The 21,374-nt window shown below is 51.3% G+C and overlaps 1 protein-coding gene across 1 annotated transcript in view; it reads left to right on the top strand.

Moving 5' to 3' along the window:
* Nucleotides 1-21,374, top strand: part of SYN3 (synapsin III) — a 364,472-nt gene extending 343,098 nt beyond the window's left edge. Inside the window, exons 8-13 of the mRNA XM_090272551.1 lie at nucleotides 3,101-3,175; nucleotides 7,181-7,283; nucleotides 11,647-11,781; nucleotides 12,665-12,725; nucleotides 17,336-17,627; nucleotides 21,111-21,374. Coding sequence (XP_090128677.1) covers nucleotides 3,101-3,175; nucleotides 7,181-7,283; nucleotides 11,647-11,781; nucleotides 12,665-12,725; nucleotides 17,336-17,627; nucleotides 21,111-21,243 — 799 coding nt within the window. The 3' untranslated portion in view covers nucleotides 21,244-21,374. The remainder of the gene's footprint in view (nucleotides 1-3,100; nucleotides 3,176-7,180; nucleotides 7,284-11,646; nucleotides 11,782-12,664; nucleotides 12,726-17,335; nucleotides 17,628-21,110) is intronic.

Here is a 21,374-nt window from a genome sequence, read left to right on the forward strand (position 1 = left end):
CTGTTTCTGCGCACAAAGTTGTAACCATCGTAGCTGGGCACATCCGCTGATGTAGGAGCTGCGGCTGCTTTTGCGCTACCTCCACTGCCTGGCCCAGGGGTCGGCACATGTTTCTGTAAAGGGCCAAGTGGCAATTTGGGGTTTTGCTGGCCATACAGCCTCAGTTGCAACAACTCCACTCGGCCTCTGCCTGGGAAGCTGGGGATGGTGCAGGAGGTTCACCGATTTCCTCCAAAGAGATGGAGCCCGTTCTCTACGGACACTTCTGCCCTGTCTTGCCCGTCACTGTCTTCCACCCACCAGCTAGCCAGCCCTGTCACCAATCTCAGATGCCCTCCGGGTGGTGGCGTCCCCTCCTCCCTGCCGCCTCGGAGTTAAAGAACATTCTCGCGCGGCGCGGCAGTCCAGCGCATCCCTGCGGCCTCCACCGTCCGTCCCGAGATCCTCGTTGTTCGAGTTTCCACTTGACATTGACTGCACCTTGTCCCAGTTTCCCTTCTCGAGGATTACCTCATCGCCACAGTCTTTATGCTGAGCCTTTCTTCTCTGACAGCTCCAATCTGTCATTAGTTACGGCATTTCCTGGCCCCCGAGCTGGCCCGAGTCCGGGAAGGGGCTCGCGGCAGACCTCAGGGTAGAACGCTGTCTCCGCCCCTGACCGCTCACCCTCCCTTCTGGCCCGCGGGCTGCCCTGCCTTCGGCCTTTGTGCTCAGTGGGGTCGGAGTGTCCGTGTTTCCAGGTCCTCTCAGCACACAGATCTGGGAAAGATGTGGGCGTACTTTACGCCGTGTATGCACACGTATCTGAAATTATTTCTGTAACAACATCGTCCATGTCTAAAGCTAACTCGCATTCGTATGGATGTCTCAGACTCCCATCCAGTACCGCATGGTCCCTTTTAGCCTTCCCACATCACTTACCTAAACTTCCCGAAACTCCAACAGGGAAAATCCTGGCCCCCACCACCTGCCATCCTTTTCCTCTCCCAATGAACACATACAGTTACAGAACCATTAACCCACAGGCCTGTGAGAAACGCTCCACCAAGTGCAGCTGGGGGCTTATGCGCCGTTCCTTTTGTGTTCAGTCATCGTCTCCACTCATTTCCAAGGTTACTTCGGTTGGCTCCTTTAGCCCCAGCCCCACCGTCCTCAATGAGAGGGTCAGTGTCGTACATGTGCAACACAGAGAGATCCTTTGGTCAGTCTACGGTCCATCATACATTCCGGCAGCTGCGTCACTTTGGGGCCCCCCGACTCTCCTCCCCAAGCCTGTGACGGGCTCTGCCATGGGCTGGCTGTCAGAGTTAAGCACACAGAATCACTCAGATGGAGTTTGGTGACTTCTGCCACTAAGGGGGAATGATGATAAAATAAGGCCCATCTCATTAGGTTTAGTGAGACTGAAATAAGCCAGTGCTTCTAAAGCCCTTAGACGCACGTCTCATACGTAGAAAGCTCTCGTTAACTATCAGCTCGCACTATCGTTATCTTCTTGGAAGGAGAGCAATCTGGCTCTGTGCCTGCTGCTCCTGGCATTGGAGTGCCTTCTTTTCTTCTTTCCACCGTCTGGAAAATAATAGTAGCAGCCATTGGGCTGAGGGAGTTATGGGACTATTGCCCTTAACCCACATAATTACCCTGTAAGGATGGTGCTTTGAGTCCCATTTCACCAATGAGATAATAAAGACTCAGAGATGCTGACTGTAGTTACACAACGACAAAACACTGAGACCAAGATTCACACTCACGTCTGGCTGACTCAGGTCAGTCTTTTCCTTCTCTTACTGCAACGGAGATCCCACTGTAACAATCCCTGCTCATCCTCGAAGACGCATCTCCATGGCTTCCTTCGGGGGTCACGCTCCGTGACGCTGGGTGCTCCTTTTCTCCCCAGAGCTCTCCTCTCCTCACGTGGAAGGATAACGCTACCATGCCTATTCTCTGGTTTTAGAGGGGGTCCGCCCTGCGCACGCAGACCATTTCCCAGGACGGAGGGGGCCCAGTGAGTGTTTGCCAAATTAAACTGAGCTCCATGGAGCTGAACTGAATGCAACAGAGCTGGCGTGAAGCTTGTCGATGTCCCTTAGCAATTATGATTCCTATTATCTGCCTTCAACTATTCTCTGCTGTCATCGATACGTTTTCTTTTCTCTTTTAGAAGAACATATTTTTGCAGTGATTCCTCTCCCCAGTCACCCTTTCCTCTCCATCACATGCCTGCCCTTGGCCTTACAACAAACAGCTTTACCTCTGCCGCTTTGTTTATACTCAGTCAGTCTTCACTGAGTGCACATTTGCTGTCGGGGATGGTGTGTCTGCACTCACAGTCCCTTACCTGCTACGTGCCAGGTCCCGCTGGACATCAGGGAAGAGTCATACGTGTCTCCTGCCCTCGGGGAAGACAGGACACCGAAGTGGTCATTATAGATGAGAGGAACATTACCGAACATCGGTATAGGGCGCAGGGTAGGGGGGTCTACTCTTGCTGGGGAAGGTGGGCTGCCAGGAAGCCGCATTTCAGATGAAACTTGAAAGATGAGTAGGGCTTAGGGAAGCCAAGATGGAGACAAAGACTGCATCGGGCAAAGGGAGGAAGATGTGTGAGGGCCTTGACACAGGACAGAGCCATGGGCATTGGAGCACCCAGGAGGAGGTCAGTTGTCGCTGGGCAGAAAATACAAGGGAACTGAGAGGGTGATGAGGCCAGGCTTCCTGCTCTTCACCATGAAAAAGTCACCCCTCCTCCCCTTGGGTTATTTTCCCTACATTGTGGGCTGTCAAAATATTCCAGAATCCCCAGGGGTCGTACTGCCAAGGAGTGGGGGATTTCAGCAAATAGTGTAGACATTTTTTTAATTTTAATTTTTAGATTTCAAGATGGCTTTGAAAAAGACACGTAAGATCCAAGAAATAAGGCTATCGACCTGAAAAGTAAAGCTGAGGACAGGATGTGTACCTAAGAATATATATCATAATGAGAGCCAAATATTTAAATCTGAGCCTCCTACCAGCCAATGCAAAGAAGGAAAGCAGATCAAGGACATATGCCCCTAAAGATGTCCCTAATGCTTTCACTGTACTATTCGTTCTGATGCAGGAGAACCTCCATCTCTGGAAACTGGAAGGCCAACACAGGCTCTGCCATGCTGGAGCAGGTGGCGATGACAGAGAGGTAAGGGACAGAGAGGGTGCCCAGGGAGGAGCAGCAGCCATGGTAGGAGATGGGTGATGAATACAACAAGGAGTCTTCAAGGAACATCACCTCACCCTCTGGCCAGTGCGTTAACACCCACAGGGCACTTTCCTAGGCATGGTCTCCTTTATGGCCCATAACAACCTGTAGGGCAAGTATTATAATAACCCCATTTTACAGATGGAAGAAGAAAGATCAGAGAGGGAAAGTGACTTGTCCAGGGTCACAGAGCTGATCAACCACAGAGCTGAAAACAGAAACCTGATCTCTTGACTCCAAATTCAAAAGGTCTTTCCAGTCCTGCCCAGCTGCCGCAGGGAGAGGGCAGGGAGTCCATGCCAGTCCCTCCCTGCTCTGACCGCTGTGTGGACACACCCTTGTTAGGGAACCAAGGCCATTGGGATGCTCAGTCTTCTCTCAGACTCAGTTCCCTCTCAGTGTAAGGAGGGAGAAGTGGATTTCCTGTAAACTGTGAATGTGGCAGCAGTGTGCTCTGGCTGAAGGTCCCTTGGGACTTTCTCCTTCAAACACTGCTGTGAGCTACCCTCACCTGAAGAAGGGCCATCATCACCTGCTCTCAGGGTCAGCAGCGCACGCACACACACGCGCGCGCGCACTTTCTGCGGGCCCGCGGACCCCGGCATGCAAGCCTGCAGCTATAGCGCACAGAGCTGGGGTCAGGAAGGTCTGTTCAGTGACTGGGACCTGAGCGCCCGCTGCATGCCAGGTCGTGCGGAGCACTACAGAGGCCAAGATGAAAAAATCCGGTCGTCCCTTTGAGAGCTCTCTATCAGGTGCCCGTGTCAGAACACAAATCAGATTGGCCTGAGCCCAAAGAGGGACTTACTGGCTTCAGCAGTGAAAATTCCAGAGGCGCGGCTCCAGGCCGCAAACTTGAGGACTCACTCTACCCGCTTCGGTTCCGCTTTCTTCTCTGTTGGCTTCAGTTCGGCCAGCTCGCTCACAGGATGGCCCACGGTGGCTCCAGGCCTACATCCTGACCCTGTCACATCCAGTTGGAGGAAAACTCTTTCCCAACCATTTCAGCCAAAGCCTGGACCTGAGCCTTATTCACTGACCGGCCTGACCTGGGACATGACCAACCCTGAACTGATCACTGTGGCTCAGAAAGCTGCAATGCTGTCATTGGATAGGCCTATGTCATATCTCTGTCCCTGGAGATTGGAGTGGGATTCCCCCCCACCTCCACCATAGCAACAATGTCTGGACTTATGGAGGGATAGAAGACTAAGCAATATCAAGAAGTCTTTAGCAGGGAGGAAAATAAATGTTGTTCAGACCCACTGTGAGGTCCATTGTGGGCTCCCCAGCTAATAAAGGAGACAAAGAGTGTGGTGACATTAGGGTGAAAGTGAGCATTGGGTGTTTGCAGTGGGAGCACAGAGAAGGGACACCCAATGCAAACTAGGAAAGGGTGAAGTCAGGGAAGGCTTCCAGAAGGAGGTGGTGCCAACATCACGTTGTAAAGAATGAGTTGGAGTTGGGAGACATTCCTTTGTTTCTTTGTCAGTTACTTGTTGAGCACAAATGGGAGGTCAGTTATTGAGCGAGGCCCTGGGAAAACTGGCAAACAAGACGGACATGGTCCCGGCCCCCATGGAACTTCCTGTTCAGGGACTCTAAGCTGAGGAAGCATGGACAAAAGAGAATGTTCCTGCCTCTTCCAAGCTGTGTTACCTAGGGTAAGTTAACTAACCTTTCTGAAGTTCTTCAGCGATAAATTGGAGGCAATACCCAAGTCAGAGTGCTGACTGACGGAGTGATGTTCAGTACCTAACCCAGCACTGGCCCGTGGTGGGGAGGGATACAGTAAACGCTGGCTTCCTTCCTTCCCTCAGCCCCAGGTGGCAGCTGCTGCCTTCCATCTGGGAACCCACCTACACTAACTAGTCTCAAGGACGTGTGCTCATTACCTGGCACATCCCAGCCATCTAGTCTAGCGGCATTCATGGAGCAGTCATGGCCCTTTTCTCCACAGCCTTTAGGGAACGTGAGCCCAGCCTTCCCTAATGCCTTCGGAGCTGCTCATAAATGTCTCCAGCAAGCCACCATGTCTCTGGCTCTGCGCAGTTTCAGACCACATGGGCCATCCCTGCAGGAACCCACCAGGGTGATAGGTCTACTCTACTTCTGGCCTGGAAGTCACTTTCCTTCTGCAACATCACAGACAGTACCCCAAAGCCTGCAAAGGAGCTCCAAGTCCTATGTGTGCAGGGGAAAGTCCTTGGGGGCCCAGAGAGAGGCCCCGACCCCTCCCTCCACCTGGCTCAGCTGCCTGCCAGGCAGCCTAACTCCTGACAAAACCAATGATGTGGTTTGGTGGGTGCCAGGCTGGAGGGGAGCATGGACCCCATGTACTCCAGGCTCTCCATCCATGAGTGCCCTTCCTTGGCCCTGGGGGAGGGGACTATGCCCCATGGGGTGCACTCGGTAGGTGACCCCAGAATTGCCTCTGGGCCGAGGTCCAGATCCCCCTCTTCTATTGAGAAGAAGCCGGATTTATGAATGGGTGCCCCACCAGTCGGCCATTGATGCCAAATACAGGGAAAGGCGCACCCAAAATTACAGAGGAAATTAACGGCAAGAATCCAGGTTGCTGGCCTCCCGTGCTGAGGGAGAACAGGTCATGATGTTCTAACTGAGAGGCAGAATGTCTTCTTGGATTGTGGAATCAGACCGCATCAAGGTTTGGAAGCCAGCACAGCCACTTAGTAACCTCTCGGAGCCTCAGTCTCCCCACAGTAAAATGGGTTAAACCCTCAGACCTTCCTCGTATAGTAGTTGTGGGGGTTAGAAAGACTGAGGGGTCAATCCCCCACAGAGTGCCCGGCACAGAGTAAGAGCTTCATAGGGTTAATAAGAGTTTTCATCCTTTCTTGTGCTTCTATGATCTCTCATACTCCAGGTGCATAAAAGAACTGAACTAGGAGCCAGAAGATCTGGGCCATCCAAGCTCTGTTACCATTTTGCTGTGTGACCTGGCCAAGCCGCTCGCCCTCTCTGGGCCTCAGTGGGCATTGGAAGATGAGAGAGTTGCTCTAAGAGCGCTTGAGCCATGGTCTCTCCTCATCCCAGGCCCATGGCTCAGGGACACAAACAGATCTCAGAGTAGGCGTGCCCCGGGTGACCCTGCAGAGTGGGGAGAGATGCGAGAACATTGCCACAAAGTCCCCGGTGACTCCCAAGCCCAGCCCGGAACCCTCTCAGACACAACCAACCCCTTGTTGCAGGGCAGAGTCCTGCCTGGAGCTCTTTCCCCTGCAAAGCAAACTGGCCTCGCAGCCATCAAGCGGCTGGAAAGGGAACAAAAGCAGCAGGTCCAGAGGGCCAGGCCCCTGGCCCCGGAGCAGGCTGCAGGGATCCCTTGCATGCCCGCCCCAGGCTCGGGCAGAATGTGCTCTTTGTCCCCCTGCAGGCATTCGTCTGGCCGGGTGGCTGGGGCTGGGAGGGATCCCTGAAGCCTTCTGAGCCGCTTTCCCAAGGGAAAAGGACTGCAGGGGGACTGGGTGTCCAGGATGGCGGTGGTTGGGGGCAGGGCCAGCTGCCCACTGCTGTGGAGCCAGCAAGGTTCTGGGGTGGGACTGGGATCTCTCCCAACTCTTCGTCCTGCTGCCCCTCATCAGGCCTCTCCCCTGCCAGCCTGGCTCCCGTTCTGGTCTCCGTGTGTGTATGTGTGTGTGTGTGTGTCTTACTGTCCATCTATGGCTCTACCCTTTTTTTCTTTTTTTACCGTCCTGTCTCTCCCACTGCCTCTCTGTCTCTGTCTCTCTGTCTTGCTGGCCACACCTCTGTTATCCCTTCCTCTCTCTTAGCATCTCTGAATGGTGTCTGTGACTCTCTTTCTCGCTGCCTGTTCTGTGTGCCTCTCTGGGTCTCTGCAGCTCTCCGTCTGCACCTCTCTCTGCCCCTCCTCCGCGTCCCTGCTCTCGCCTGGCTACACTCACTGTCTGTCCATCCCCGCAGGTACAGGCTGTGGGTGGACAGCTGCTCGGAAATGTTTGGCGGCCTGGACGTCTGCGCGGTCAAGGCCGTCCACAGCAAGGATGGCAGAGATTACATCATCGAGGTGAGGGAAGAAGCAGGGGTCCCCCTGGCCTGGTCCAGCGCCCAGGCAGGCGTGCCCGAGGGGAGGGGTCTGGATGTGGTCCCCAGCGTGGCCAGCTGTGCTTGACTTGTGGCCCAGGCGCGTGCGGCTCCCACAGGCTCCTCGCCCACCACCCTCGCCCACAGGGGAACCCACAACCTTTGTGCCCAGCGGTTCTGAGCAGCCTCAGGAGCTCCACGCATGAGATTCAACAACATTTCCTAACCTGGGGGCCTACGGGGAGGGCAAGGACATCGAGGTGGCAAGATTCTGTGCCACTGAGCTGCTGAGTGTTCTCGGTGTCCAACTGTGTAAGGTCACCGTGCAGAGGTTCCACCATCTGTTCATTCAACACACATGCACTTTGGGGCTTTCATGGGCGAGGCCCAGGCGCAGCTCTGGGGACACAAAACGGGGGTGCAGGCTGGCAGGGAGGAAGGGTGGTACACAAGGAGTGGCAGGGCATTGAAGGTTAGGAAAGGGTGCACAGCCGTGCACGGGTGTGAAAAGAGGGAAAGATATAGAGAAGTTAATTGTCCAAGGGAGGCCCGAGAGGGCCGTGGTCCTAGAATCTCTCCCACAGCCCTCCTCTGTCCTCCAGAACTGTCCCCTCCCACCACCAGCTTCCCCTCTGTGCTTTTCCCAACCCCACGAGTCCCCTCTCGCCTCCACAGCTCCTTAGTGTCTCTCCTGGGCCCACAATGTTTCTGTCTGCTCCTCAGCTCCCCTTCCCTGCCCCGCCACCACAGCTCACGACTCCCCCATTTTCCCCTGAAAATGCCCATCCATCCTCAGAGTTCTCCTTTCTCTCCCCAAGTTGACGTCCCACTCACACCCTCTGAAAGCACCTTCTAAGGCCCCCATCCTGGGCCCTTCTCCTCCCACCACAGCAGACGAGCGGTGGGGCAGGGGGTGCTGGGGCTGACCCAGGCCACGGCAGGTGAGGGTGTGAGGGCCAGCCCTGTGGCTGCCCCTCCCGGGGTGTGCGCCGCTGCTGGGAAGCACGCAGCCCGGTGACTGCCAGAGCCTGCCGCTCCTCCAGGCCCTGAGTCTGCTCCACTCCCCTGGGACCCACAGAACAGCAGGACCGGGGGACTCGCAGGGTGGGACCCTGCCCCTGTTCTCACAGTCCTGCCCAGGGAGGGGCCGCCCTCGGAGGTGAAGGGGTGGGAGTCCCTCTACCTTCCCCAGAAAGGCCAGGAAGCTCCCAGGGATGAGTTGCATCTGTATTTGCAAGTTCAGTCCTGCTCTGGAAAACAGCTCCCCCTGCAGTCCAGGCTGCCACCGCACCAGAAAGTCCCCCAGGGGCCCTTCTCAGAGGAGATGCTGAGGGTGCAGAATGACTGGCTGGCATGCTCACCCCCCAGCCAGAGCCAGGCTGCTCCCTGGAGGCGTGGATGCCCTTCTTCCCGAGATGCCCTGGGAGCTGCAGACCAAGGGTGGACCCGGGCCCTCCTGCCTGGGGCACTGCACCTCTTGAGACCCCTCCTGGCCCACCCGCCTCTGCTTCTCCTCACGGGACCACCAGATGTGAATTTGGGTTTGCACACACGCAGTCATTCCGTCCTTCACGGAGCCTGCAGCCCGGGGGCCGGAGCCCGAGCCAGGCGGTCAGAGACAGCAGTGGGCACTGCCTCCTGGAGCTGCCATCCGGAGAGGGGACAGCAGTCAGGAGAGGAGGAGCCCTCGCTTCTGCTCGCTTTCCCCTGCACTAGCATGGTCTCTGCCCCTCAAAGATCCTGCCTCTCTGAGCTTCCTCAGCTTTCACCTTTTAGGAAACAAAAACCTGTCCTCGGAGGCCCAGGCTCCCTGCAAAAGGCTCAGAGATAAAAGACCTTACACATTAAAAAAAAAAAAAAAAGGGCAGGGGGTCAAACTTAGTGAGTTTGGATTTAACGAACAAGAAAACAACTTTTCAAAAATGTTCCAGAAGGGGAAAAAAAAATGGTATCTTCGGATTGTTTTTTCTCTCAGAAAAGTTGCAGAGTTATTTCCCTTGCTTTTGGGTTTAGGGGAGGATCAAGGGAAATGGAGAGCTTGCTACCAGGAAGTTAAAAGGTATTTTTCCCCAGTCTGGAAAAAAAAGCAGAAGAGATCCAAAAATATCGTTCTTCAGCCACCTCTGTGGTGAGAACATAGCATTTGTCTGACATGTTTTGTGAATATCTTCACAGTGAAATACTCAGGGGAAAGACCCTTGAACTTGCCCTCCATGACCTGTCCAGGGAATGGCATTGCTCACTGGAAAAATGTTTCCCTGGGGAGACCAGAGTGTTCACTTCCTCTGGCTGTGTCCACCGTGGGGATTCCAAAATGCTCTAACCTCAGGTTCCTTGTGGTGGCTGTTTTCCACTCCAGGGACTGGAGGAATCAGAAAACAGAGCAGAAAGAGGTGGGCAGGGGCAGGGGCAGAAGGGACAGGCCTGTGTACAGATTCCACAGTTACCACTCAGCTCGGCCCACACCCATCGGGAGACTGTCCCTGTGCCAGGCACTGGCACCAGGGGTGCCAAGGACCTGGGCTCAGGCCCTGAGGAGCTAACTTGGGGGACAGTTTTCAGGACCATGTTAGAATCAGCATCCACAACCGGGAGTTGGCTTTTCAGCTTCCCAACCACACTGGGTGCTTTAGGCTCCTAGAACTTGAAAAGTACCATCCGGAAGGGTATTCATAAGCTGCCCAAACCCCTCGGCTAACGGGTGATTGAAAGAGGGGGCCCTCAGAGGAAAACTGGCCTGCCCACCATCACATAGCAAGTCTGTAGCAGAACTAAGCCTTGAACCCAGGTTTCCTGTTTCCGATTTTTACCACAGAGCTGTTTCAGTGCTTAGTGAGAAATAGAAGGACCATGATTTGCTGACAATATGTCCTTGAACTTGCCACATCTTTGACTCTCACTTTCCTCATCATTAGATGAGGATAATACTAGTAACTGCCTCAAAGAGTTTGTCTGTGATTTGTGTGAGATTATCTACACCCAGTGCCGAGAACAATGCCTGGCACATAGTAAGTGCTCAATAAAATACAAGCACTTATTAGTGTCTTTATCATTATGAGCCAGACTTACTGCAAAGATGTTTCATTCCTCCACTTAATAGGTAAGTATTGAGGGCATACATGTTTAACAGGACATGGGCCTGTCCTTGATTTCACACAAGTTGGGGAGACACAGGTAAATGGGAGATGACAGTGCTGGGGGTAAACCCTCCAGCGCAGGGACCAAGGTGAGGACAGCGGGAGGACAGGCAAGAGGTGGTCCATCAGAGCTTGCTCAGCCAGAGAGAGCTTCCCAGAGGAAGGGTTGGCTCGATGCTTCCTGGTGGCTGAGAGCCGGGCAAAGAGTGAGTGAGGGGTTGAGGTGCATAAGGGTCGGGGGGGGGGGGGGAAGAAAGAAAGAACTTGGTGAGTCCAGAGCTTAAGGAAAGGGGAGACAAGACAGTGAGTCTGACAGAAGGGCGAGGGGTGAAGAGGGCTGAAAAGGAATGGGGAGTAAAGAGAGGGCCTGCCAAGGCCTCACTCCCCTGCAGGGCCTGGGGAGTCACCTGGATGACTGGCCCACATGAATTTGGGCAAGTCCCTTCCCACCTCTGGGCCTTGGCTTTCCCAGCTGCAAAAATAGCAGGGCAGGGAATATATGAGCTCTCGGGCCCCTCCCAATATAAGTGCTTGGCCTCCTTTGAGAAACAGCCCTCTCTCTGCGGAATGTTTCACTCCAGGCTTATGTTCCGCCATAACGCGGGGGGGCGGGGGGAGGCGAGGAGGGAGAGGGAGGGGACAGGCCTTTCCTCTCCCCTCCTCTCTCTGAACCCTGGACCAATTCAACCCAAGTATGTGTGCGTGTGTGTGTGTGTGAGTGTGTGTGTGTGAGAGAGAGAGAGAGAGAGAGAAAGAGAGAGAGAGAGAGAGATGACGATGATGATAATGATGATGATGCTGGAACCCCCACCTCACTGCTTCTGGCTTTGTGGAAAGCCTTGACCTCGGGGCCAAAGTTCAGAAAATCAGCCGCGACCTTGGGCAGGGGGCCGGAGTGGGAGAAGAGGGGGCAGAGACCAACTTCCCGAAGAAAAGGGCAGAAAAGGTCAGCGAGGGCTCCCTGCCCTCGGTCACGGTTCTGTGGTCCACCGAATGTCGGCTGAACTGAACTGAATCCAGGGAGTTGGTTTAGACTGAACTGCAGGGAACTGCAAGTCTCCAGAGAGGTCCGTCCCTGCTGGAGGCGCCGGGCGGGTGTTTTCATGGAGAACATCGCCATCTAGTGATCAATTCTGTTCTGTGCTCTGAGCCAGCTCTTGCCCGCTACCTGTGCACAGCGGTGCCTCAGGCGTCATTTCCCTCCCACAGGTGATGGACAGCTCAATGCCCCTGATTGGAGAGCATGTGGAAGAGGACAGGCAGCTGATAGCCGACCTCGTTGTCTCCAAAATGAGCCAGTTCCTGATGCCAGGGAGCACAGTGCCCTCGCCCCTGAGGCCTTGGGTAAGGTCCTCCGAAACAAAGGAGACTTTGTAGCCATGAGAAATGTGAAGCTGTCTGGGAATAGGAGGCTCCTAGATCCAAAGGAGATACCCCCAGGAAGGAACGCCCTTGGGGATAAAGGAATGGTGTGTGGACGCAGGCTGGGCAGCAGGAGAGAGCTTCTAGACTCTGCTGCTCCTGACCCGGACTCTAGAAGGTCCGAGGGGCCCTTCGTCCCTTCATCGTGGGGAGAAAAAGCTCATCTCAAATGGGCGTGGGCATCTGTGGGCAGAGATGATTAACATAAGAAGTCAGTTGTCCCTTCTGTGCCCTCCATCCTGGGCCTGAGCAGCGGGCAGGGTGTGTGTGTGTGTGTGTGTGTGCACGCACGTTGGTGTACACACATGCCCTTTGTCTGATCCCGGGGCACCAGTCAATAGAGACTATTGTGTCTCCTGTTTCCCCATCCCCCAACCTTCACAAGCCCCCACATAGCTCCTCCCCTCCACCATCCTCACCACAGATTACCAGCTCGTTCTCCAAAGAATTTGCTAGCTCCCCAGCTTTCTGGAAAAACAAGTGTCAAAACCTGCTCCCCACTTTGCCCACAGAACCTTGAATTTGTGATAACAAACATCTGAATAGTGGTGATACTTGAAGGTGTTGCTGGCTGGGAGGGGGCACAGGGCCGCCTGCTCCACTGGAATCTTTCTGTCCAGATCCGGGAATGGGCACCCGAGTGTATCCACGTGTAAAAACGCATTGTGCTGTACACTTTAAAAAGGCACACTTCATGTACGCTTGACCTCAGCGATAAGAAGGTCTTTGTAAACCCTGCCCTCCCACCCCGGAAGGAAATGCTGTGGTCATCACAACGGGCTTCTTTCTGCTTCTCCTGCTCTAGGCTCCGCAGACTAAACCAGCAAAATCCCCGGGGCCAGCCCAGCCACGCCCACCCACCCAAGGTAGGACCCAGCACCAGCCCCCCGGAGACACCGTCCAGCGAGGGTGTTGAAAGGCCCTGAGGGGTCCGTGCGCGGTGTCCAGAAGGCACGCTGGAGAAATCCACCCTAGTCCTTCATCCGCGGTCTGTGCCCCCGCTCTCTGCAGAGTGAGTGCGGCTCTGAGGTTTGCACCCCTTCAAGCCGGGAAGGAAGGCAGGAAAGACCGCAAGTAAACTTGTTAAGGACTTAATCGGTGCAGGCACTGAGCTAGGGACTTCCCCGTCTATTCCCTCGTGTTTAGCCTCCAGTCGCGCCGCAGGGAAAGGTCAGTGCTCCCTTTTCACAGAGCTGGGTGCTGAGACTGTCCGTGCAAGCGTGGCAAGAGCGTGGCAGGTCCACAAGTCTGCCGTCGCAGACCTTGGAGGAAGCTTCTGTTCCCTGCCATCAGCGCTGCCCGGCTGCACGTTTATGAGCCAACCAGCTCGAGGGAGAGACCAGAGGAATGTTATCTATAACCGTGTCGGCTGAAATCGTACCTCAGAAAGTATTGCATCATTGCTACTTAGTGACAGCATTTAGCAGGGAATGGAAAAACTATTGAAGACGCGATGAAGAGGAGTCATGGCAGCAACCGACTCCTTTCTGGGTGCCAGCTGCCCGGGGGCTCGCACCCTCGGGCCAGGAGAGATCCTGCCCTGCCCCGCGTGCAGTCAGAGCCCTCGGGCGCCCTCCAGCGCCCGCGCGAAGTCTCGCATCCAGAGGCCAGGCCAGGCAGCGCGTGGCGGCTCCAAGGGTCCGCTTCGGAACCTATCTGAAAGAAAGCATTGCTGTCATGCTGTGCTCCCAGCCCCCCAGTCGCTTTTATTAAGAGTTAACAGACTCATTGCTTTTCAGGGAAATGGGCCTCGGCCACTAAAGGGCTTCTTCTTCCACCGGCCTTAGATAAAACGCCCCCATTCGTCTTTCTGGCCTATGCTTTTCTCCTTGGAAAAGCAGCAAGTAAAACTGCATTGTTTGTACAACTGTGTATAAATGAACACGGGGGTTCTTCTCCAGCAGATAAGAAGAATCCTTCTTTAGGCAAGTTACAGTCGTCTTCTGAGCTCAGTTTCCCCAATGATAAAGGAGGATGGCACAGCTGCCCCGTTTATGGATGGAGAGCTGCCCAGGAGGTAACACAGGTGAAGCAGTTAGCCAGGTGTCCAGCCCAGAGGTGGTGCTTACTAGGTGTTAGCTCCCACTGCTAATAGCTGACTATTAATAACAAGTTATATAAGCTTTAGTATCAGAAACTATTAATAACTTGTGTCTTACAAGCAATTATAATATACATGTTGTTTTTCATGATTATGATGATTATTAGCAATTCTTATAATTAATGCGGCCACACTGCTCCCCAGCTGGTGATAGGTTCTAAGTTATAAATGTTCAAAAACGACTTATTCATCACCCTGCCAGGGTCCTGGCTGTGCCTCTGCCCGACCTCTCCTTTCCCACTCTGCCTCGGGACTTACTTTTTAAAACACATTTGAACAGAACACTTTTAAAACAGAGAGCTACTGTATTCTGGTTTCCTCTCCGGCCCAGAGTAGAGACATGCTTGATAAAGAGATATTATTTTAAGGGGCATGAGGCTAAACACACTTTTAGTGAGTTGAAAAACAATCCATTTAAAACCAATTAAGATCATTAAAGAAAATGCTCGTTGAATTAACATTCAGATTAAAAATAACAAGGCTAATTTAAAAACAATGCTTTCATTGAGTTCCCGAAATAACAAGATCACATTAACTTGTTTTTGAACTCAATGTTCAACTTGGTAAAAGTGACATTTTCTTTTAATAAGCCTTATCGTTTTTTAGCACGAATCCTGTGCTTAGGCACATATTGTATCTATATAAGGTATACATTTTGTATGTGCACAAATAAAAATAGTAAAATGTTTGCTTTGCCAAGAAGCTGAAAGAAATAACTAGAGTGTCCCTTGATGTATCCCAAGAGTATAATAGGAAGTCAAGAAGTCGTTAATAAATAATCAGTGAGTGTCCAGACTTTCCAAGATATTATCAGTAGGGGTGGAGGGGGAGGAGACTTAAGATAAAAGTAGAAAACAGATGTTTTCTTTGACCTGCAGTGGGTTTAACAAAAAAGTAAACCCACATTTTAAGATCAGGAGCTTTTCCATAAACATGTAGGTTTGCAGCTTCCCTGGACAAAGCATGAGTTCTAGAAACAGTGAATGGGCCTGAATTCCTACACAGCAGCCATCCCTGACAGTCACAACTGCTCCTCCGACAGGGCAAGGACTCCCCTCATTAGCCTCCGGTCCTCCTCCTCCCTCTCGTCACTGCCTCAGAGACTCAGTCAATTGCACCTCTTTACCTAAAGTGGGAAACAGTTTTATAGCCACATGATTTTTCTGACACTTGCCTGCTTTATTTACTTATGTACCTGACTGGCCCTATAGGTGTTTGAATTTTGAGATCCATGGGTCTTCCAATCTACTGGGACATATAGTAATGAAAGAGGTAAAGAATTAGTAAAGAATGAATCAAAGCCACGGTATAACCTCTAACAAAACTAGGCTGTCCCAGACCCTTGGTAATAGAATTGTTTATGTTTATACCAGCAAGTTTGGGAAAGCTGCCCTGGCCAGGTGGCTCACTTCGTTGGAGCATCATCTCGTACACCAGAAGATTGGGGGTTCGATTCCCAATCAGGGCACAAACCTAAGTTGTAGGTTTAGTCCCCCGTTGGGGCACGTGTGGGAGGCAGCTCATTGGTGTTTCTCTCTCACGTTGATGTTTCTCTTTCTCTCTCTCTCCCCTTCTGCCTCTGTCTCTCTACAATCAATAAGCTTTTATTTAAAAAAGGAGAGAGAGAGAGAGAAGGAAGGAAGTAAGGAAGGAAGGAAGGAAGGAAGGAACGAAAGAAGAAAGAAAGAAAGAAAGAAAGAAAGAAAGAAAGAAAGAAAGAAAGAAAGAGAAAGGAAAGGAAAGAAAGAAGGAAGGAAGGAAGGAAGGAAGAAAGAAAGAAAGAGAGAGGGGAGAGAGAGAGAGAGAGAGAGAGAGAGAAGGAAGGAAGGAAGGAAGGAAAGAAAGAAAGAAAGAAAGAAAGAAAGAAAGAAAGAAAGAAAGAAAGAAAGAAAGAGAGAGAGAAAGAAGAAAGAAAGAAAGAAAGAAAGAAAGAAAGAAAAGAAAGAAAAGAAAGAAAAGAAAGAAAAGAAAGAAAAGAAAGAAAAGAAAGAAAAGAAAGAAAAGAAAGAAAAGAAAAGAAAGAAAAGAAAGAAAGAAAGGTTGATTTGGTAAAGCACTAAAACCTGCATGCAGCATATGCCCAGGCCAACTTCGCAGAGTTCGTGCTGTGAGACCTCATGGTCTGATGATGTGTCTAAACCAAAAACACCCGTGGGCGGGCCCGACGGCGGGCCCGTGTGTGCTGGATGTGTCTGCGGCAGGATGGCGTGAACATCGATGTGAAAGGGTTGAAGGCACACGCACAGGCTCAGAAAGCTACATTTTTTAAATGAAGATTTTTGAGCAATAGGAACAATTAAAAGGCTTGTTCTGTTAAAAAAAAAAAGATGGTATCTTCCCTACCAGCTTCTGTTAGAGCAAACGATACATTGCTTTTGAAAGTTCTTAGAAAAATTAAGAGAGCTTTCCAAAATTAAGGGATCATTCTTTTCATTGTTTCAAAAGTAATATATCTTCAGTGTGGAAAACATTAGTGAACAAAACAAGAGAATTAAAATCTTTCACAATCCCACCACTTCTGTATTCGGTGCCCAACGCCTCCTGACTTACAGCCCAGACCACAGACGCGGCCTGCCCCGGTCAGCTTGGCGGCCCTAACGACGCCACAGGCTGCGTGGCTCCAACAACAGGCGTGTTCCCGCACAGCTGAAGGCTGGAAGGCCAAGACCAAGGCGCCGGCAGGGCTGAAACCTCTCTCCCCGGCTTGCAGACGGCCGCCTTCTCATTGCGTCTTTACATGGCCTTTCCTCGTGTGTGTCTGCCTCTGGTGTCTCTCGTAAGGACACCAGTCCCATTGGGTTAGGGCCCCACCGTATGACCTCATTTAACAAGAATTATCTCCTTTAAAAGCCCTATCCCCACAAACAGTCACCTTGAGGTTAGGACTTCAAAATATGAAATTCGCGGGAACAGAGCTCAGTCCCTACCACCACCCTGGACCTACTGTATCGGAATCTTTATTTTGGCAAGAACCCCCTGGTAATGCATATACATTGAAGTTTGAGACACCCTGGTTTTAGTGTATAACCTTCCAGTCGTTCTTTTTTACACAGCTTTATACATATGTGACAAAATGCAATAAATCTGTATGTACCGTTTTATAAGTTGCGCTTGTTTCCGTTAGTAGTATTTATTTAGCATATATCGACAATATTCCATGGAATTTATTATTTTTCTGTAACATCATGCATAATGACCACAGCATACTCCACTATATGGGTGTATCTTAATGTCCCTAATCAGTTAGGCGTTTATGTTATTTTCCGGGTTTTGCGGTCATAAAAAACGCTGTAATGAACATCCTTGAAGCAACACTTGCGCACAGCCCTCTCACCTTAAGAAAAACCTGAATGTACTGATCTTTTCGCCCTGTAGGGGGCCCTCGCCAGGCTCAGTCTCCTCAGCCCTCAAGATCTGGAAGCCCCTCCCAGCAGAGGCTCTCCCCTCAAGGCCAGCAGCCCCTGAGCCCCCAGTCGGGATCCCCACAGCAGCAGAGATCGCCGGGCTCTCCGCAGCTGCCCCGGGCGTCCAGCGGCGGCTCCCCGAACCAGGCCTCCAGGCCGGGCGCCACCCTCCCCGCGCAGCCCCGGCTGCCCGCGCAGGGCCGCAGTCCCTCCCAACAGGGGGAGGAGTCCAAGAAGCCAGCACCGCCCCACCCCCATCTCAAGTAAGTGCTTTGGGATCGAGGAGGGTAGAGATCGGCGCAGGGGTGACTCAGGGTCAGAGACTCAGAGACAAAGGAAGACCCACGGAAGCCTCCCCAGACTTGAAATGGGCAAAGGAGGCCTGGGGGGATGGAACTTGGGGGGCAGATAGGGCCCATCAAGGTGAGAGTATAAACCAGGCCCCACCACGATCCTCCAGATATATATGCATCAGGTCTCTCCTGCTGCCTAACAAGAGGTTTAAGGAACAGCCATTTTCATTGTTCAGAATTTTCCGTTCAGCAGTCTGTTCTGAGTTTGGCTCAGCTGGGAGGCTCTTCTGCAGGTGTCTCCTGTAGAGTTGCCAGATACAACACAGGTGCCTAGTTAGGCAGGCATTTCAGTTAAACAATGAAGAACGGAGAGTGTAAGTATACCCTCAAGGGTTGCATGGGCTATACCTGTGCTAAAAATCCTGAAATTCGGGTTTACTCCTGTATTTCCAGTTACTAAATCTAGCGACCCCGCCTCTGGGATCACTCATAATGCCAAAGCTTCAAGGAGCTGCAGGGTCCAGGTCGCCTCAGGGCACATCTGGTTGGTGGAGCCAGTGGTCAGCTGGGCCTCGCTCCTTCCATGGGCCTCATCCTCCTGCAGGCTGGGCCCGGCTCCCTCACATGGTGGAATTGCATTCCAAAAGGGCAAAAGTAGAAGCTGCAGAGCCTCTGAAGGCCCAGTCTTAGAACCTTCACTGTCATTTCATCCCATCCTGTGCTTCTGGTCAAGGCAAGCCATATGACCAAGCCCAGACTCAAGAGGCAGGGAAACAGACTCCTGGCGGGAGGACCCTACAAGGTCACATTGCAAAAGGATGGATTACAGGGGCGGAAGGATTCTATGCCATCATTTTTGTAAACCGTCCAAACGCTAATATTGATAATCATAGTTTTACACTAGCATCTACTACCTGCTCGCTATGTGCCAAGCACTTCATCACTTTACCTAGTAGGTTTGTTTGTTTTTTTTATTCTCACAAATTTAAAAGTTAATAACTACTATCCTTTTTTTTTTAACCAAGGGAGATAATCCAGGGTCGAGCAAAAGGAGGTTTACAGTTGTGAGTACACAAAACACAGATTTTATTCTTATATTATTATTTATTATTGTATTATTTTTTATGCAAACAACTGTAAACATATTTTTGCCCCACCCTGTATTAAATAAGAGAAAGAGATTAACTAACTTGCCAAAAATTTCACTGCTAGAACTGGGATTAAACACAGACATCCAGTTCATGGATTATGCTAATTTCTGAATAGGTAATATGTTCATATGACTCAAAAATCTAAAAGATATCAACTATATCAAAGCTGTGTATTGAAAAACCTTACTCCTAGCTCCTTCCCATCCAATGCCTTCCTGCCTCTTGCTCCCAGAAGGTAGTTCCTGTGTGTTCCTCCAGTGTTTCCTTGTACAAATGCAAAAACATATGTTCTTATGGTCTCCCCCGTCACTTTTTTACACAAACTGTGGTATTCACTACCCACACCATTCTGCTCCTTGGTTTTTACTTCAACAATATTTCCTGGAGCCAAGTTCATCGAAATTATCTCTGCTTCACAGCTGTGTAGTAGTCCACTGTACAGTTGTACTATCATTTGTCAAAGTAATCTACCATGAATAGAAATCTGGTTTGCTCTTACAAAAAAAAAAAAAGGCTGCAATGATTAACCTCGAGCACACACTATTTCTTATGTGTACAGGTCCAGCTATAGAGAAAATACCTGAATTGGTACTGCTGGGTCAAAGGATAAATATACAGTAGTCCCTCTCTATATCGCGGTTCACTTATCGCGGCCTCACTGTATCGTGGGGTTTTAAAAAATATTATATTTAATTATTTATCACAGATTTTTTGCTATATCGCGGGATTTTGCGGTACTGTATACGTATGTTTTTAAAGTTACGTAGGTTTAAGAGTGTGGAATATGTTTAAGAACGTAAGTAGTGTTTATAAAAGTGTGGAAAAGGTTAAGGGAGTGGGAAAGGTTAATAAGGAACTGGGAACGGTTTATAAGTGTGTGGGAAGGGTTTATAAAGCCTTAAAATATATATAAATACTAAAATAAATGTAAGGTTCCTACTTTGCGGATTTTCACCTATCGCGGGGGAGGGCGTCTAGAACGTAACACCCACGATAAGTGAGGGAATACAGTATTTTTGGTATGACAGACATTAGCAAGTGACGCTTCAGGCACTGTGGCGGAGTGATTGAAGGCGGAGTGATTGAAAGCAGACTTCCCCAGTCCGACTGCGTGGGTTGGTTTCCAGCTCTACCACTGCAAAGCTTCCTGACCTCAGACCAATGACCTGGCTTCTCCTTGCTTCCTCACTTGCATGATGGGGACAACAGCACTTACCCCCCGGGTTATCATAAGGATTAAAATGAGGTTATGCACAGGTAGTGCTTAGAACGCTGCCAGCACGGGGCGGCACACCTGCGGCAGCCCAGCTCATCACAGGACAGGGGAGGGCTTCGGGACTTCAGCCAGGTTTGGACACTGACCTTGTAGTAATCTCGCTAGAAACACTGAAATCTCCTGCGTTACTGCTCCAAAGTACTTTTTGGTTCACGTCAGCAGGTATCGATCAAATGCCTTTTCTGTGCCTAGTCCTGGATAGGGCCCTGTGCAGAATGAGCAAGGGGTAGAAGAGAGCCCGTTTTGCTGATAAGACCACTTGGAGACATAGTTATATCCTCTCTTCCTATGTCTGTCACCTCCTCTAGCCTGTGGGCCTCTGAATTGTACTCATTCCTATGTCCCTGTCCTAGCACTTGGCTGGGCCAGAAGTTCAAACACTATGGTTCAAACAGTGGGCACCATGAGAAATCCAAAAGGGGCTCCAATCAGCAATAAGGGCTTAAGGAAGAGATGGGAATTGAATTTTGGAGAGAAAGAGCTAGAAGAAGCCTGAGGACATGTCAGACACCGCCCCCCCCCCCCTTTTATGGACAAGCAGAAAGTTACCTGCTCACCGCCAGAGGAGTCAGATGGCAGTGGGGGCATCTAGAACACAGGCCTCCTGATCCTCAAACTTCTAGGAAGTATAAGAGGAGCACCCACAAGCTGATGTTGAGACAGCACTTTACAGTTTACAAAGCGGGTTTGTACACGTAGGCAGGAGAGGGTCAAACTGCCCAACTGACGGCTGCCCTCTGAGCAGCCTGGTCTAGTGGAAAGAATGTGAGCCTTGGGGGTGCTCCCATCACTTGCTGTGAGCCCGTTTCTGTACCTGGAAAAGAAGGAACCAGGAACCACCTTGCAGGTTAAATAATGCATGTGACATCCCCAGGATCATGTAAGCATTGGGATGCCTGGTTTCTGGTCTTAATATCCTTGTGATGGCTGGGCTCACCCACCCAGCTTCCAGGCAAGCCCCCCATGACTATTTCCTCAGGAGTCCAGCCCCTGTCACCTTCAAACTCCCTTGCGTTTCTGTTTCAGCAAATCCCAGTCCCTGACGAACAGCCTCAGCACATCCGACACTTCCCAGCGCGGGCCCCCGAGTGAGGATGAGGCCAAGGCCGAAACCATCCGCAACCTGAGGAAGTCTTTCGCCAGCCTGTTCTCTGACTAACAGGGTCCAGCCTGGGAGGATGGGGTGCTCTGTTACACTCTCCCCTCTCCTGCCTCATCTTCCTTCTCCACCTCGGTTCCTGATGGGAACAGAACGGAGGGTCTAAGAATATACTTTCTAAATGCCTTTGA

Source organism: Furipterus horrens, unplaced genomic scaffold, assembly GCF_987537825.1.
Source record: "Furipterus horrens unplaced genomic scaffold, mFurHor1.1.pri manual_scaffold_4, whole genome shotgun sequence".
Classification (NCBI taxonomy): Eukaryota; Metazoa; Chordata; class Mammalia; order Chiroptera; family Furipteridae; genus Furipterus; species Furipterus horrens.